Raw genomic sequence first — 18,097 nt, forward strand, 5'->3', positions numbered from 1 at the left:
TTAAATTTTTGTTTCCACTAATTGAAAGAAAAGTATATATAGCTACTGCACATTGCCAAGAAACTTCTTCACATAAAATAGTTGATATTTGTTTTACTGACTCTGCAATTTATTGAGATTAATTGCATTTAGTTATCATTTAGTAGATGATTTTTCTATATTTGATCCTAAGAAAAAGTAATAATGCAGAGCGATTTTGGTTTTGTGTCTTTTTCTTTTTAGATGGAAATTCCTTCCTCTAGAATTATAAATCAGTACATTGCTTGTCAAGGGCCATTACCACACACTTGTACAGATTTTTGGCAGATGACTTGGGAACAAGGCTCCTCCATGGTTGTGATGTTGACCACACAGGTTGAACGTGGCAGAGTAAGTCATACTTGAATCTTACACATTGCTCAGACATTTTTCAAATTATGTTACATCTGTAGTTAAAATATTCATATTGATTTAATCTCTTTTGTAATCTTTAAACTTCCTTTCTTATGGTGTCATGATTAAAATCATCATGGTTAAATGCTTAAAACTGCAACTAACACATACTATGTTAAAAGAAATGTGATGTTTGCCATTATTATTATTATTTAAATGGACTAATATATATTTGAATAAGTGATTTGTATTTATAATGTGTGAAGAATTCATATAACTTAGCCATGAAATAACAATATCCCATTTAAAAATGGCCAAAGGATCTAAATAGATGATTCTCCAAAGAAGACATTCAAGTGACCAGTAAGATCATGAAAAGATACTCAGCATCATTAGTCGCCAAGGAAATGCAAGTGAAAGCTACAATGAGATACTACTTCATAGCTAGTTGGATAGCTAAAGTAAATATGACAGAAAATAATCAGTGTTGGTAATGATGTGGAGACAGTGGAACTTGCTGTCTTACTGATGGATTTGGTAAATGGTGTAACTATTTACCCTTGAAGACACCCTTCATTTCATCAAGAGGCTAAACACAGTGTGACTGCAGCTCAGCAATTTCACTCATAGAAATACCAAAGAGAATTAAATACATATCCACACAAAAACTGGTGCACAGATGTTCACAGCAGCATTATTCTTAGTAGCCCATAGGTAGAAAGAAGCGAAATGTAAAACTTGATAAAATATGGTATAGTCATACGGTTGAATATTATTTAGCAATAAGAAGGTATGAAAAAATGATACATGTTGCAACATGGATAAACCTAGAAAACATTATTCTAAGTAAACAAAGCCAGTCACCAAACACAACATATTTTATGGTTCAATAATATGTGATGTCCAAAGTAGGCCACAGGGGACAAAAAGTAGAGCACTGGCTGCCCAGGTCTGGGATGGAAGGAGACAGGTGGATTAGAGGAGTTGCGTGGTCTTTACTAACGGATGTGGGCCTTCCTCTGGGAGTGATGAATGTGTTCTAAAAGTGATTGTGGTGAGGGTTACACAGCTCTGTGGATATTCTAAAAATGATAGAGTAGTGTGTTTTAAATGGCTGAATAGAATGTAACAGAATTGTATGTCATTAAATCTTATTTTTTTAATCCTAATTTACGAAAGTAAATGGATTGCATTTCCCATTTTAGTTGAAGAGTCTTTCTTACTATTAAATCTAAGAAATATAACGATTAGTATGCCATTTTGCCACCCTCATAGTAATAATTACTTCAGGTTGGAAGCTTCTTGTAAATAAGACATTTGAAGTTTCAAAATATATCCAAACAGACTCTCATTACAAAGAGAAGAAATGACCAAAAAAATGTTGCTCATTGGCAGATCTTTGTGAAGGGTATAAGTTCAGTTCACTTCAGTCGCTCAGACATGTCCGACTCTTTGTGACCCCATAGACTGCAGCAGGCCAGGCCTCTCCCAACTTGCGGAGATTACTCAAACTCATGTCCATTGAGTCAGTGATGCCATCCAACCATCTCATCCTCTGTCGTTCCTTTCTCCTCCCACCTTCAATCTTTCCCAGCATCAGGGTCTTTTCATATGAGTAAGCTCTTCGCACTAGGTGGACAAAGTATTGGAGTTTCAGCTTCAACATCAGTCCTTCCAATGAATATTCAGGACTGATTTCCTTTAGGATTGACTGGTTGGATCTCCTTGCAGTCCAAGGGACTCTCAAGAGTCTTCTCCAACACCACAGTTCAAAAGCATTATTATTCAGTGCTCAGCTTTCTATATAGTCCAACTCTCACATCCATACATGACTACTAGAAAAACCATAGCCTTGACTAGATGGACCTTTGTTGGCAAAGTAATATCTCTGCTTTTTAATATGCTCTCTAGGTTGGTCATAACTTTTCTCTCAAGGAGTAAGTGTCTTTTAATTTCATGGCTGCAGTCACCATCTGCAGTGATTCTGGAGCCCCCAGAAATAAAGTCTGCCACTGTTACCACTGTTTCCCCATCTATTTGCCATGAAGTGATGGGACCGGATGCCGTGATCTTAGTTTTCTGAATGTTGAGCTTTAAACCAACTTCTTCACTGTCTTTCACTTTCATCAAGAGGCTCTTTAGTTCTTTTTCAGTTTCTGCCATAAGAATGGTGCCATCTGCAAATCTGAGGTTATTGATATTTCTCCCAGCAATCTTGATTCCAGCTTGTGCTTCTTCCAGCCCAGAATTTCTCATGATGTACTCTGCATATCAGTTAAATAAGCAGGGTGACAGTATACAGCCTTGACATATTCCTTTTCCTATTTGAAACCAGTCTGTTGTTCTATGTCTAGTTCCAGCTGTTACTTCCTGACCTGCATACAGATTTCTCAAGAGGCAGGTCAGGTGGTATGGTATTCCCATCTCTTTCAGAATTTTCCACAGTTTATTGTGATCCACATAGTCAAAGGGTTTGGCATAGTCAATAAAGCAGAAATAGATGTTTTTCTGGAACTCCCTTGCTTTTTGGATGATCCAGCGAATATTGACAATTTGATCTCTGGTTTCTCTGTCTTTTCTAAAACCAGTTTGAACATCTGGAAGTTCGTGGTTCACGTATTGTTGAAACCTGGCTTGGAGAATTTTGAGCATTACTTTACTAGCATGTGAGATGAGTGCAATTGAAGAGTATATGAGAATTCATTAATTATTTAGTCACATTTCTTTAAGCTTGAAAGTTCTTAAAAATTAAAATATTAAAAAAATCGGAGAACCTAAATTATGTCTCTTTCTAAAATTTATTGATACCAGGTTAAGTGTCACCAGTATTGGCCGGATCCCACAGGAAGTTCATCCTACGGCTGCTACCAAGTCACCTGCCACTCAGAAGAGGGGAACACTGCATATGTCTTCAGGAAGATGACACTGTTCAACCAGGAGGTAGGGGAACGGGGTGCCTACTGGTTAGAGCTGTTATGTTCAAGGTAAAGGCTTTGAAAGATGAAAATGTTTTTAATCTTGAGTCCTAGTTATTAGGAAATACAAAAAATTATTGAACTATTTGCTTCATTAGGATACACTGGAATCTTATATGTTCTTTTAGTATAATATTTTCAATTTCTGTAGCTAAGTATGAATAATCCGTGAAAAAATAATTGAGTAAATAATACTTATTACTATTAGTATTTTCCCTGTTCATAAAAATCATACCAGGGTGTTGATTATACATCTCTTCTTCCAAGTAATATCAGTAAGGTATTGGAGTACATCTCCAATGGAAATGGAGATGGAAATGGAAATAACATCAAACAGCTATTAGATTATTCCTCCTTTTTAATGAGCGTTCTTGCCTTGAGGACTCCATGAACAGTATGAAAAGGCAAAATGGTATGATAATGAAAGATGAACTTGCCAAGTCGGTAGGTGCCCAATATGCTACTAGAGAAGAGCAGAGAAATAGCTCCAGAAGGAATGAAGAGGCTGAGCCAAAGTTATAAAAACACCCAGTTGTGGATGCATCTGGTGTTGAAGGTAAAGTCTGATGCTATAAAGAACAAGATTGCGTAGAGACCTGGAATGTTAGGTCCATGAATCAAGGTAAATTAAAAGTGGACAAAGTGGTCAAACTAGAGATGGCAAGAGTAAACATCGACATCTTAGGAATCAGTGAACTAAAATGGACCAGAATGGATGAATTAAATTCAGATTACCATTATATCTGCTACCGTGGGGAAGAATCCTTTAGAAGAAATGGAGTCGCTCTCATAGTCAACAAGAGTCCAAAATGCAGTACTTGGGTGCAGTCTCAAAAGCGACAGAATGATCTCTGTTCATTTCCAGGGCAAACCATTCATTTTGGCAAACCATCACAGTAGTCCAAGTCTGTGCCCCAACCAGTAATGCCGAGGAAGCTGAGGTAAAATGGTTCTATGAAGACCTACAAGACCTTGTAGAACTAACACCAAAAAAAAGATGTCTTTTCATCATAGGGGATTGGACTGCAAAAGTAGGAAGTCAAGAGATACCTTGAGTAACAGGCAAGTTTGGCATTGGAGTACAAAATGAATCAGGGCAAAGGCTAACAGAGTTTTGCCAAGAGAATGCACTGGTCGTAGCAAACACCCTCTTCCAACAACACAAGAGATGGCTCTACATGTGGACATCACCAGATGGTCAATACCAGAATCAGATTGATTGTATTCTTTGCAACTGAAGATGGAGAAGCTATATACAGTCAGCAAAAACAAGACCGGGAGCTGACTGTGGCTCAGATGATGAACACCTTATTGCAAATTTCAGACTTAAATTGAAGAAAGTAGGGAAATGACTGGACCATTCAAGTATGACCTAAATCAAATCCCTTATGATTATACAGTGGAAGTGACAAATAGATTCAAGGGATTCAAATAGAACTCAAATAGATTCAGATCTTACAGAGTTCCTGAAGAACTATGGACTGAGGTTTGTCACATTGTACAGGAGGTGGTGATCAAAACCATCCCCAATAAGAAGAAATGCAAAAAGGCAAAGTGGTTGTCTGACGAGGCCTTACAAATAGCTGAGAAAAGAAGAGACGTGAAAGGCAAAGGGGAAAAGGAAAGATATATTCATCTGAATGCAGAGTTCCAAAGAATATTAAGGAGAGATAAGAAAGTCTTCCTAAGTGAACAGTGCCTAGAAATAGAGGAAAACAATAGAATGGGAAAGAGTAGAGATCTCTTTAAGAAATTTATAGATACAAAGGGAACATTTCATACAAAGATGGGCACAATAAAGGACAGAAACGGTATGGTCCTAACAGAAGCAGAGGATAAGAAGAGGTGACAAGAATACACAGAAGAACTATACAAAAAATATCTTAATGACCCAGGTAACCACGATGGTGTGATCAGTCACCTAGAGCCAGACATCTTGGCATGTGAACTCAAGTGGGCATTAGGAAGCATCACTATGAACAGAGCTAATGGTGGTGATGGAATTCCAGCTGAGCTATTTCAAATCCTAAAAGCTAATGCTGTTAAAGTGCTGCACTCAATATGCCAGCAAATTTGGAAAAGTTGGCAGTGGCTACAGGACTGGAAAAGATCAGTTTTCATCCCAGTTCCAAAGAAGGGCAATGCCAAAGAAGGTTCAGACTGCCACACGATTGCACTCATTTCACATGTTAGCAAAGTAATGCTCAAAATTCTCCAAGCTAGCTTCAACAGTATGTGAACTGAGAACTTCCAGGTGTTCAAGTTGGATTTAGAAAAGGCGGAGGAACCAGAAATCAAATTGCCAACATCTGTTGGATCATATAAAAAGCAACAGAATTCCAAAAGAACATCTGCTTCTGCTTCATTGACTGTCCTAAAACCTTTGACTGTGTGGATCACAACAAACTGTGGAAACTTCTTCAAGAAATGGGAATACCAGACCACCTTACCTGCCTCCTGAGAAACCTGTATGCAAGTCAAGAAGCAACAGTTAGGACTGAATATGGAACAACAGACTGGTTCAAAATTGGAAAAGGAGTATGTCAAGGCTATGTATTGTTTCCCTGCTTATTTAACTTATATGCAGAATACATCATGTGAAATGCTGGGCTAAGTGAAGCACAAGCTGAAATCAAGATTGCCAGGAGAAATCAATAACCTCAGATATGCAGATGACACAGATGACACCACCCTTATGGCAGAAAGTGAAGAGGAACTAAAGAGCCTCTTGATGAAGGTGAGAGAGGAGAGTGAAAAAGCTGACTTAAAACTCAACATTCAAAAAACTAAGATCATGGCATCTGGTCCCATCACTTCATGGCAGATAGATGGGAAAACAGTGGAAACAGTGGCAGACTTTATTTTGGAGGGCTCCAAAATCACTGCAAATGGTGACTGCAGCCAGAAAATTAAAAGATGCTTACTCTTTGGAAGAAAAGCTATGACAAACCTAAACAGTGTATTAAAAAGCTGAGACATTACTTAGCTGACAAAGGTCTATATAGTCAAAGTTATTATTTTTTCAGTAGTTCTGTATGGATGTGAGAGTTGGACCATAAAGAACACTGAGGGCCAAAGACTTGATGCTTTTGAACTGTGGTGTTGGAGAAGACTCTTGAGAGTCCCTTGGACTGCAAGGAGATCCAACCAGTCAATCCTAAAGGAAATCAATCCTGAATATTCATTGGAAGCACTGATGCTGAAGCTGAAGCTCCAATACTTTGGTCACCTGATACGAAGAGCCAACTCATTGGAAAAAACCCTGATGCTGAGAAAGATTGAAGGCAGGTGGAGAAGGGGATGACAGAGGACCAGATGGTTGGATGGCATCACTGAATCAATGGACATGAGTTTGAGCAAGATCTTGGATTTAGTGAAGGACAGGGAAACCTGTCGTGCTACGATCATGGGGTCACAAAGAGTTGGACACGACTGAGTGACTGAACTTGAAATGAGTGGAAAAGACCAGTTTCATAATCTCCTCATTATTTAAGAGGGTAAGATTGTAGGCAGGACACTGTAACATCAGACAGATTGCTGCTGTTTTTTAGTTAGTAAGTCATGTTCACCTCTTTTGTGACCCCATGGACTGTAGCCTGACAGGCTCCTCTGTCCATGATATTTCTCAGTCAACGATACTGGAGTGGGTGTCTTTATAGCTTTTAAATTGTTAGTTTTCCTTACCTGCTCCCTGAGTCCCTCCATTTGGCTTCCAGATTAAAGCCAGAAGTGCAAACTGATGAATAAATGCCATCTCAGTAACCCAACCGGAAGATGTATGTGGAGGCAGAATCTGCTTGTCTTGTCAGGCTGCTGGTGCCTACACCAGCCATCCTGGGGCTAAGGGGCTGTAGGAAGAAAGGAGTGATTGCTGGAGAAGAGCCAATATCACAGGCATCCACGGTGAAGCCTTCGGAGATGAGACCACATCTCCCCTAACTCCACTCACACACCACTCCTAATGCACCCCCTCCCTGAAAGTGACTAGAAGAGTCCAGTGAGATGGGACCTTGCTGACCGGAAAGGAGAGGAGCTAGAAGTTGTGCTAATGTATACTGCAGGAATCTGGCACTGAATAAAACTGAAGTTACAAGAAAATACAGTTTCAAAACCTTATGGGCTAGAGATACTATCAGAATGAATTTTGGGTTTGGGCATGTGTGCTGTATAACTAGTGGTTGTATGTAACAAAGCAAGCCAAGAAGCTGTTTTTTTTCATTTTCCTAAATAGACATGAAAGATGAGCTTGTGTATGGTCAGTGGTCGCATCAGGTAATATGTATATCCCGTTGTTCTCCACCTACAGATTATCCGTGGCAGTTTTACATGTTATAGTGGCTTTTCTTTGCAGCCCTGAGTATCTCAGAACTATGCTGAGACACAAATTGTCTTCTAAGGTTTGAGCCAAATATAATGGGAAAATTAATTTGCTGCCATAAATACATACGTACATGGATGGATAGATGGACAAACAGATAAACACTACCCCAGAACTTAATAAAGTATGATTTTAATTACCCTTCTTGCAGATTAAGTTCTGCAAGAACTTAATTATTACCATTAAGTTCTTTTGTTAACAGTAATAGTCAAAGGTATTCTGTATTAGATGCCTTCACTTATCTGTAACAAGATTGAATTGAGGTCTCTCTGGGAATTCTTTTTTCTTAAGTACCTTTACTTTCATGTTCTTTGGAAGTTCATCCAATGTAAGTGACAGTAACCAGATTTCACAGTGTTGGAATCTGACTATGAGTATATGATTCCAAACAGCTGTGATTTGGGTGATTTGCAGGTCCTTGAAATGAATCAGTTTAACTTAAGACTGTCCCTTTTAGGTGTAGATGTTGTTTCATTTTTCAGTTGAAGAAAATGAGACCATGAAATACTGTCTTAACCGGCGAAATTGAGATTTGAACTAAGATGTATACATTCAATACCTTACTTTCTCCATTATACCAGTGGGGAAATTGGTTCCCAAAGAAGAATTAAATATTGATTTGATTTTGTGTTTTATGGTCTCCAGTTTTTAATCTGCATTTACCTTGAGATTTTATTTTCTTGATGTCCATAATTTCACTTGTGCTTATCAGGATTAGCCCAGCTTTGTTCATTAAAAAAAAATTTTTGTTAACCTTTTTTGCTCACCTAATTTTTATATTGTTTTAAACATTTCTCTGGAATCTTAATATACTTTTGTCTGTTTACCTGATTATCATCCTAAAAATACAAATATAGAAATTTAGTTGTAAGAAGAATGATAATCCAGGTGACTGATACTTAAATGGATACAGCTGTTTCTATAAAGTGGTTTCTTTCCTTCTCCTTAAACTTTTTTGAGTTTTATTGAATTTATACATTACTTTTGGGGCATAATGAAAGTAGTTTCTTTCGCTTCTAAAATTAAAATGACATGAATGTTTACATATATTTTAAGGATTATTTCTAAGTCAGTTGCATAATCTTTCATTTATATGTAGAAAAATGAGAGTCGTCCACTCACCCAGATCCAGTATATAGCCTGGCCCGACCATGGAGTCCCTGACGATTCAAGTGACTTTCTGGATTTTGTTTGCCACGTACGAAATAAGAGGGCTGGCAAGGAAGAACCTATAGTTGTTCATTGCAGGTATTTTATTTTCTGTCTTTTATGATTGAGTAACTGACTAGATTCTGTCTGAGCCACCAGGGAAGCCCAGAAGGAAATGGCAACCCATTGCAGTATTCCTGTCTGGGAAACCCCACAGAGAGAGGAGCCTGGTGGGCTCTGACCCCTGTGAAGTCACAAAGAGTTGGACACTACTGAGTGACTAACACTAAGTGACTAAATAGGTCATTTTTTAAAGGGAATACGTACTCTATTTTGCCCTCAAGTTGTGTTTGTCACTCTGGTAATTAGAATTCAAAGCTGTGTTCTGAAGGTAGAAAGCAAAGAATATGACTTAGCATACAATTGACAGAAACTGTATCATAAAAAGTAAAAATAATGCTAGTTCTTAAAAGTTTGTCTTTTTCATAGTCAAACATTTCTGAATTTATGTCTTAAATTTAATGGTATTATAGATTTGATGAAATAACAATATTGTAAGAATTAGATTGTATCATAAGGTTTGGATTTCCCCCTCCAGCGAGGTACTCCATCCTGGCCCCTCCTAAGACCTTTGATTAGCATTTCACCTCCTTGGAGTCAGTTCAGTTCAGTTGCCCAGTCATGTCTGACTCTTTACAACCCCATGGGCTGCAGCACACCAGGCTTCCCTGTCCATCACCAACTCCCGGAGCTTACCCATACTCATGTCCATTGAGTCAGTGATGATTCCACCCAATACTACCTCAGGATGTGCCACTTGCAGGAGTGAGCAGTAGCGGACACGCTCCTTCCTTTCAGATTCAGGTACCCATCTGCCCTCAAGGGACTGAAATCACTGACTCCAGCCTCACTGCCACAGACCCAGAAATTAGGAGCCAGGAATTATTTTCTCCTTCTCCTTGTTACTTCTGTTATTAAGTGATTTGATTCGGAGGATGTATTAAGGTATCTCTTTATCCTTATACTTTCCAGTACTTTTTAAGGGTAGACTTTCACATCCATCAAAACAGATTGTAGACTAGTTATTTGAGAGGCAGATGACAGGAATGGTGGGCACATTTGGCTGTTGGATATCCTTAGTTCTCAATAGCTACAGAATGCTTCACGAAGTTGTTCTTAACTACCTCAGTGGTAAAGTTTAATGAAAATTAAATTTGGCTTTAAAAGCTAATTTTTTGAGTGTTTTAGCTGTCTTTTTTGCTTTTGTTAATGATTTATTATTGTAATTCTCTTATTTTGCATTTTAAAGCTGTTATGTCACTAATCTTCTATACCTTGTTTAGATTTTAAAAACTGAAATGTAACACTTTTAAAGTTGTATATTGCAACTAACAGTGGGGGAGACGTGGTTACAAATCATTTAATCTGTATTAAGTGAAATTTTTTTGTTGTTTTCAAAATAGTTTCCAGTTGCCTTGCAACTTTTGTTAATATAAAATATTAAAATCAAGTTGTTCTTCTACTGTAATATGATTCAGTTCTATAAGTTTCTGCACAAAAGGCATAAGAAGTTTAACAGTTTCAGTAAGACTTTGCCCCATATTTGTCCTTTTTAGTGCTGGGATTGGAAGAACTGGGGTTCTTATTACTATGGAAACAGCCATGTGTCTCATTGAATGCAATCAGCCAGTTTATCCACTAGATATTGTGAGAACAATGAGAGATCAGCGAGCCATGATGATCCAAACTCCTGTAAGTACTACATAGCTCATGTGTAAGTGTATATTCTCAACGTCATGGTTTTTTGTTATCTGTGTATGTTCCAAACTATACTTTTCTCTTTTTAATTCTCTTCCAGGAGGTAATAACCCTAGCATAGGGATTGGCAGATACTGTCCATGAGCCAAACCTGGCCCGCCACTTGTGTTTATAAATAAAGTTTTTTTTTTTTTTTTGATGTTCTCTTATTTTTATTTTTATTATTTTTTTTCCAATTTTTTTTTTTTTTAATTTTTTAAATTTTAAAATCTTTAATTCTTACATGCATTCCCAAACATGAACCCCCCTCCCACCTCCCTCCCCATAACATCTTTCTGGGTCATCCCCATGCACCAGCCCCAAGCATGCTGCATCCTGCGTCAGACATAGACTGGCGATTCAATTCACATGATAGTATACATGTTAGAATGTCATTCTCCCAAATCATCCCACCCTCTCCCTCTCCCTCTGTGTCCAAAAGTCCGTTATACACATCTGTGTCTCTTTCCCTGTCTTGCATACAGGGTCGTCATTGCCATCTTCCTAAATTCCATATATATGTGTTAGTATACTGTATTGGTGTTTTTCTTTCTGGCTTACTTCACTCTGTATAATCGGCTCCAGTTTCATCCATCTCATCAGAACTGATTCAAATGAATTCTTTTTAACGGCTGAGTAATACTCCATTGTGTATATGTACCACAGCTTTCTTATCCATTCATCTGCTGATGGACATCTAGGTTGTTTCCATGTCCTGGCTATTATAAACAGTGCTGCAATGAACATTGGGGTACATGTGTCTCTTTCTATTCTGGTTTCCTCGGTGTGTATGCCCAGAAGTGGGATTGCTGGGTCATAAGGTAGTTCTATTTGCAATTTTTTAAGGAATCTCCACACTGTTCTCCATAGTGGCTGTACTAGTTTGCATTCCCACCAACAGTGTAGGAGGGTTCCCTTTTCTCCACACCCTCTCCAGCATTTATTGCTTGCAGATTTTTGGATCGCAGCCATTCTGACTGGTGTGAAGTGGTACCTCATTGTGGTTTTGATTTGCATTTCTCTAATAATGAGTGATGTTGAGCATCTTTTCATGTGTTTGTTAGCCATCCGTATGTCTTCTTTGGAGAAATGTCTATTTAGTTCTTTGGCCCATTTTTTGATTGGGTCGTTTATTTTTCTGGAGTTGAGCTGCATAAGTTGCTTGTATATTTTTGAGATTAGTTGTTTGTCAGTTGCTTCATTTGCTATTATTTTCTCCCATTCAGATGGCTGTCTTTTCACCTTGCTTATATTTTCCTTTGTTGTGCAGAAGCTTTTAATTTTAATTAGATCCCATTTGTTTATTTTTGCTTTTATTTCCAGCATTCTGGGAGGTGGATCATAGAGGATCCTGCTATGATTTATGTCTGAGAGTGTTTTGCCTATGTTCTCCTCTAGGAGTTTTATAGTTTCTGATCTTACATTTAGATCTTTAATCCATTTTGAGTTTATTTTTGTGTGCGGTGTTAGAAAGTGATCTAGTTTCATTCTTTTACAAGTGGTTGACCAGTTTTCCCAGCACCACTTGTTAAAGAGATTGTCTTTACTCCATTGTATATTCTTGCCTCCTTTGTCAAAGATAAGGTGTCCATATGTGTGTGGATTTATCTCTGGGCTTTCTATTTTGTTCCATTGATCTATATGTCTGTCTTTGTGCCAGTACCATACTGTCTTGATGACTGTGGCTTTGTAGTAGAGTCTGAAGTCAGGCAAGTTGATTCCTCCAGTTCCATTCTTCTTTCTCAAGATTGCTTTGGCTATTCGAGGTTTTTTGTATTTCCATACAAAGCTTGAAATTATTTGTTCTAGTTCTGTGAAAAATGTGGCTGGTAGCTTGATAGGGATTGCATTGAATTTGTAAATTGCTTTGGGTAGTATACTCATTTTCACTATATTGATTCTTCCAATCCATGAACATGGTATATTTCTCCATCTATTAGTGTCCTCTTTGATTTCTTTCATCAGTGTTTTATAGTTTTCTATATATAGGTCTTTAGTTTCTTTAGGTAGATATATTCCTAAGTATTTTATTCTTTTCGTTGCAATGGTGAATGGAATTGTTTCCTTAATTTCTTTTTCTACTTTCTCATTATTCGTGTATAGGAATGCAAGGGATTTCTGTGTGTTGATTTATAAATAAAGTTTTATTGGAAACAGCCACAGCTATGTATTTACATATTATCTATGGCTGCTTTCACATTACAGTAGCAGAGCTGAAAAGTTGCAGCAGGCCACCATGTGATTGCAAAACCAAAAATGTTTGCTATCTGGTCTTTTATAGAAAATGTTTGAGAGGGGGTTGGGGGGGAGAAAATGTTTGCCAACACTACCCTCGCTTGCTAGTTTTTGACTGCTTCAACAGGTGCAGAGAAGCAACTTATCCTATATTCCTTAGTCAAATGGAATGCTGAGAACGATAGTGTCCCTAGACTGGAATCACTAGTGTCCCTAGACTGGAGAATCTTGATAGAGCTGCTTTCTGTGAAACACTATAAGGAAATTGCCTCTCTTTTTTCCATAAGAACTTAAATTGCAACAGCAAAAATCATAGAAATTAAGCTATTAACTTACTGTGTTCTATAATAACTCTGAATTATGTTCCAAGAATCAAAAGAATCATGAAATTTTAAAGTTAATATTAAGATTATTTTTTATATTAAGCCATTGTGAAATGTTTGCATTGTTGGTGGCATTAAGGTTACTCAAGTGAACTGACCTATGTGGTCTAATAAATGCCTGCTATATTATTAGCATTTAATTATAGAGAATTTCAAACATACACAAAAACAGACAATGTAATATACTGAACACTGTGTTGCCTACTCAGCCCTGGCATTGGCCATCACGTTTCCTTTATACGACTACCTACTCTCCTCATATTTGAAGCAAACCCTGGATACCATATCATTTTGTCTATATGTATTTCAGTATGTTTCTCTAAAAGATAAGGAGTGTTTTTCCTTCTAAACAAAACTGTATTACCATTATCACACCAAATTATAACTAGCAATAATTCTCTAATATTAGCAATAGCCAGTATTCAAATTTCCAGTTGTTTCTTACTAATCATGTCTTCTCAAATTTTAGAATAGCTTTATATAATTCACGTACCATAAAATTCACCTTTTTAACAAATGTGCACTTCACTGGTTTGTAGTATATCATGGTGTTTGGCAACCATCATTGCTATCTAGTTTTAGCACATTTTCATCACTCCAAAAAAGATTCCCTGTACCCATTTTTCCTAGTATCTTCCCCAGCCTTCCCCAACCTAGTCCTAGGCAGCTATTAATCTACTTTATATTTCCATAGTTTGCCTATTCTGGACCATTCATGTGAATGGAGTCATATAATTTGATTTTTATAATTGGTTTCTTTTAATTAGCATAACATTAAAAGGATATACATTCTGTAGTATAATCAGTACTTCATTCCTTTTGCACTGAATAGATACATATTCTTCTATATTGTTTCCACTTTTTCACTATTGTGAATAATGATACCATAAGCATTTGTATATATATTTTTGTGTGGAAATGTTTTCATTTCTCTTGGGTATATACTCAGGAGCGAAATTGCTGAGTCATGTGAGGAACTGTTCAAAGCAGATGTACCATTTTGCAGTCCCCTGGCAGTATGTGAGCGTTCCATTTTCTCTACATCATTGTCATTGCTTGTCATTATCTTTTTTTAATTTTAGCCATCCTGCTAAATATAAAGTGGTATCTTATTATGGTTTTGATTTGCATTTCTTTAATAAGTAATGATTCATGTGGTCATTTATCTGTGTATCTTTGTTCAAGAAATATCCAAGTCTTTTGCCTGTTCTGCAATTTGGGTTTTTGTTTTATCATTGAATGTTAAAGAGTTCGTTGTATTTTCTAAATAAAGTCTCTTATAGATCTGTGATTTGCAAGTGTTTTATGCTGATCTTTCACTTTCTTGATTAATTTGAAGCACAAATTTTTAAAATTTTAAGTCTAGTTTTCTTTTTAATCACATATACTTTTGGTGTCATAGCTAAGAAATCACAGCCTAATTTAAAGTCACAAATATTTATCCCTCCCTTTTCTTCCACGAGTTTTATAGTTTAGGTCTCACATTTAGGTGTCTGATACATTTTGAGTTAATATTTACATATGGTTTGAGGTAGCGTTCTAACTTGATTCTTCTCTGTATGGACCTCCAGTTGTCTCAGCCCCATTTGTTGAAAAAACTATTCTTTCCTCACAAATTGTTTTTGGGTCGCTTGTCAAAAATCAGTTGACCACAAATACGAGTGTTTATTTCTGGAGTTTCAGTTGTAGTCCATTGATTTTTGTGTCTGTTCTTATGTTACTACCACACTGTCTTGAATACTAAAAATTTATAATAAATTTTGAAGTCAGGAAATCTGTATCTTGCAACTTTGTTTTTTTAAAGACTGTTTTGGCTGTTCTAGGTCCCTTGGATTTCCATATGAGCATTAGAAACAGTTTGTCCTCTCTTCAAAAAAGGCAAGATAGGGATTGCATTAAATGTATAGATCATTTTGCGGAGTGTTGCCATTTAATAATAATCCATGTTCAAAAGCATGAACACAAATGTCTTTCCATTTATTTATGTTTTCACCGATTTTCTTCAGCAGTATTTTGTAGTTTTCAATGTACAAATCTTGTACTTCTTTTTGTTAAATGTATTCTTAAGTTTTTTAATCTTTTTGGTCATATTGTAAGTGGACTTGTCCTCTTAATTTTGTTTTAGGATTACACATTGCTTAAATATAGAAGTAAGCTGGTTTTGTATATAGACCATGTAGCCTGCAGCCTTGCTGAAATCACTTATTAACTCAATTTTTTATATGTGTGAAAGTAGATTCCTTAAGATTCTCTCTATACAAAATTGTGTCATTTGCAAATAGAGTTTAGTTCTTCCTTTCCAATATAGGTATGGTTTTCTTTTTCTCATTTCATATCTTCTCTTCATCTTGCCCAAGTGCCCCAGCAAGAACCTCCAGTATAGTGTTAAGTAGAAGTGATGAAACTAGACATCCTTGTCTTGTTCCTGGCCTTAGAAGACAGCTTTCTGTTTTCTACCATGAAGTACCAAGATTTTTCATTAATGCTTTTTTATCAAATTGAGAAGGTTCCTTCTCACTAGTTTACTGAGTGGTCTCATGACAAAAAGGTGTTCAGTTTTGTCAAATGCTTTTTCTGTATCTGTCGAGATGATCATGTGGTTTGTGTCTTACTCTATTAATATAGTGTATTAGATTAATTAATTTTTGAATGTTAAACTTACCTTGCATTCCTGAGCTAAATCTTACTTAGACATGGTATATAATTCTCTTTATGTGTTGCTTGACTTGATTTGCTAGTATTTTCTTGAGGTTTTTATATCCATATCCATACATAATAGATTTATTTTTAATTGTTGTAAAATACAGAACACAAAATTTACCATCTTGACCATTTTAAAATGTACAATTCAGTAGTGTTAAGTATATTCACACTGGTTGCATAACCAATCACTAAAACTTCTTCATCTTGAAAAACTAAAACTCTGTGCCCCTTAAACTATGACTGTCCATTTTCTTCTCTTCCAGTCCCTTGGCAGCCATCATTCTATTTTCTGTTTCTGTGAATATGACTGCTCTGGATATATCATATACATGGAATCGTACATATATGATTTTGTGATTGGTTTATTTCACTGAGCATAATATCCTCAAGGCTCATCCATGTTGTGTGGCAGAATTTCCTTTCTTTTTAAAGCTGAAAAATACTTCATAGTATGTGTATACCACATTTTGCTTATCCTTTTATCCATTATTGGACATTTGGTTTATTTTCACCTTTTGTTGTTGTTCAGTTGCTAAGTCATGTCCAACTTTTGTAACCACATGGACTGCAGCACACCAGGCTCCCCTGTCCTTCACTATCTCCCAGAATTTGCTCAAACTCATGTCTATTGAGTTAGTAATGCTACTTTTAGGTTTTGTTGCCTAATGTTGCTGTGAGCATGAATGTCTCATGAATGTGAGCATGAGTGTCTTTTAGACACTGCTTTCAATCTTTTAAGATATATACCCAGAAGTCAAATTGCTGGATCATATCATACATAATAAGTTTTTGATTTTGTTCTTACAGTTTGTGTAAAGTCAATATTCAAATATGGTCTACATATTTTGATTGGTCTGTGTCTCCTAAACCTCTTTTAATCTGTATCTTCTTCCTACCTCTCTCTCTTTTTTATTTTGGCTGCACTGGGTCTTTGTTGCTTTTGTGCAGGCTTTCTCTAGTTGTGGCGAGCTGGGGCTACTCGATGGTGCAGTAAATGAGCTTCTTATTGCAGTGACTTCTTGTTGCGGAGCACAGGCTTTAGGCGCTCTGCCTTCAGTAGTTGCAGCACATGGGCTCTGGAGTGCAGGCTCAGTAGTTGTGGTGCACTGACTTAGTTGCTCCACATGTGAAACCTTCCCGGACCAGGGATCAAACACATGTTCCCTGCATTGACAGGAGGATTCTTATCCACTGCGCCACCAGAGAAGTCCATTCTCTCTTCTTTATCTTGCAGTTTATTTGATAAGCAAACCAGGATGTTTGTGCTGCATGTTTTCCCATAGTCTAGGTTTTGCTGGTTGCATTCTAGACGGAACAAGGTGGTGTTCTCTGTCTTATCTGGTAAACGGATCTTAGCCTATAGCACCTTCAGTGGTGTTACGTTCTTCCTTCGAGAGGCACGTGATGTGTCTGCCTTCGTTTTATGATGATAGCTGCCTTGGGTGATCAGTGTCTGCATCACTTATCCATTTGGCTTGCAAAATGATGATATTCTATTATTCCTTTTTTTATTTATTAGTTGGAATACTTCTTTAAAAGAGAAACTTCTCATCTGCTGTTTGGTTAACTGGTGATACAGTCTGCATAGGAAAGGCAAGATAAATACTTAATGCTTTCCCTTTACTTACAAGTTTTTAATGTAATGAATGTAATGAATTAGTTCATTGGCCTCTCCTAGTGGCGACCACTTACTTTTGTTTGTTTTGGTATTGTTTTGAATTCATGTATTTAAACATGTGTGATATGTTTCAACCCATTGCAATTATTTTTCTTAAATATGCATAGTTTATTCCATTTTTGGTTCCTGGGAGACTGTTCATTCTAGCTCCTGAGCCTTTATGTCAAGAGCTAGTGACTTTGATAGCTCATTTGCTATCAGTATAGATGTCCAGCTTGTACATTTCTTGTCCCAGACTTAGCATTAGTAATTTCTCCATAAAGTTCTGGTCCTTTTTATTGGGGAATTATTTTAGGGACCACCTTCTGAGGGATTTTTCTTGCTGTTGGGTAAGTGTCAGTATGTGTCTCTGAAAATCTTCGGTTGCCAGAAGAGGGAAAACAAACTTATCACGAGTTAATACTGGTGCTTCTGCTATAGATTCAGA

General features: G+C 36.9%; 1 protein-coding gene across 10 annotated transcripts in view; it reads left to right on the forward strand.

Moving 5' to 3' along the window:
- PTPN4 (protein tyrosine phosphatase non-receptor type 4) overlaps positions 1-18,097 on the forward strand; it is a 201,095-nt gene that overhangs the window by 173,782 nt on the left and 9,216 nt on the right. For 7 of the 10 annotated variants that reach the window (XM_027965040.3, XM_042243967.2, XM_015093457.4 and 4 more), the window contains 4 exons: positions 223-369; positions 3,184-3,312; positions 8,825-8,973; positions 10,491-10,626. In XM_027965040.3, coding sequence (XP_027820841.1) covers positions 223-369; positions 3,184-3,312; positions 8,825-8,973; positions 10,491-10,626 — 561 coding nt within the window. Of the gene's footprint in view, positions 1-222; positions 370-3,183; positions 3,313-7,063; positions 8,671-8,824; positions 8,974-10,490; positions 10,627-17,511; positions 17,582-18,097 lie in introns of those variants that run through there. The other 3 variants (XM_042243969.2, XM_060411183.1, XM_042243966.2) reach the window with 2 other exon arrangements.

This window comes from Ovis aries, chromosome 2, assembly GCF_016772045.2.
Source record: "Ovis aries strain OAR_USU_Benz2616 breed Rambouillet chromosome 2, ARS-UI_Ramb_v3.0, whole genome shotgun sequence".
Classification (NCBI taxonomy): domain Eukaryota; kingdom Metazoa; phylum Chordata; class Mammalia; order Artiodactyla; family Bovidae; genus Ovis; species Ovis aries.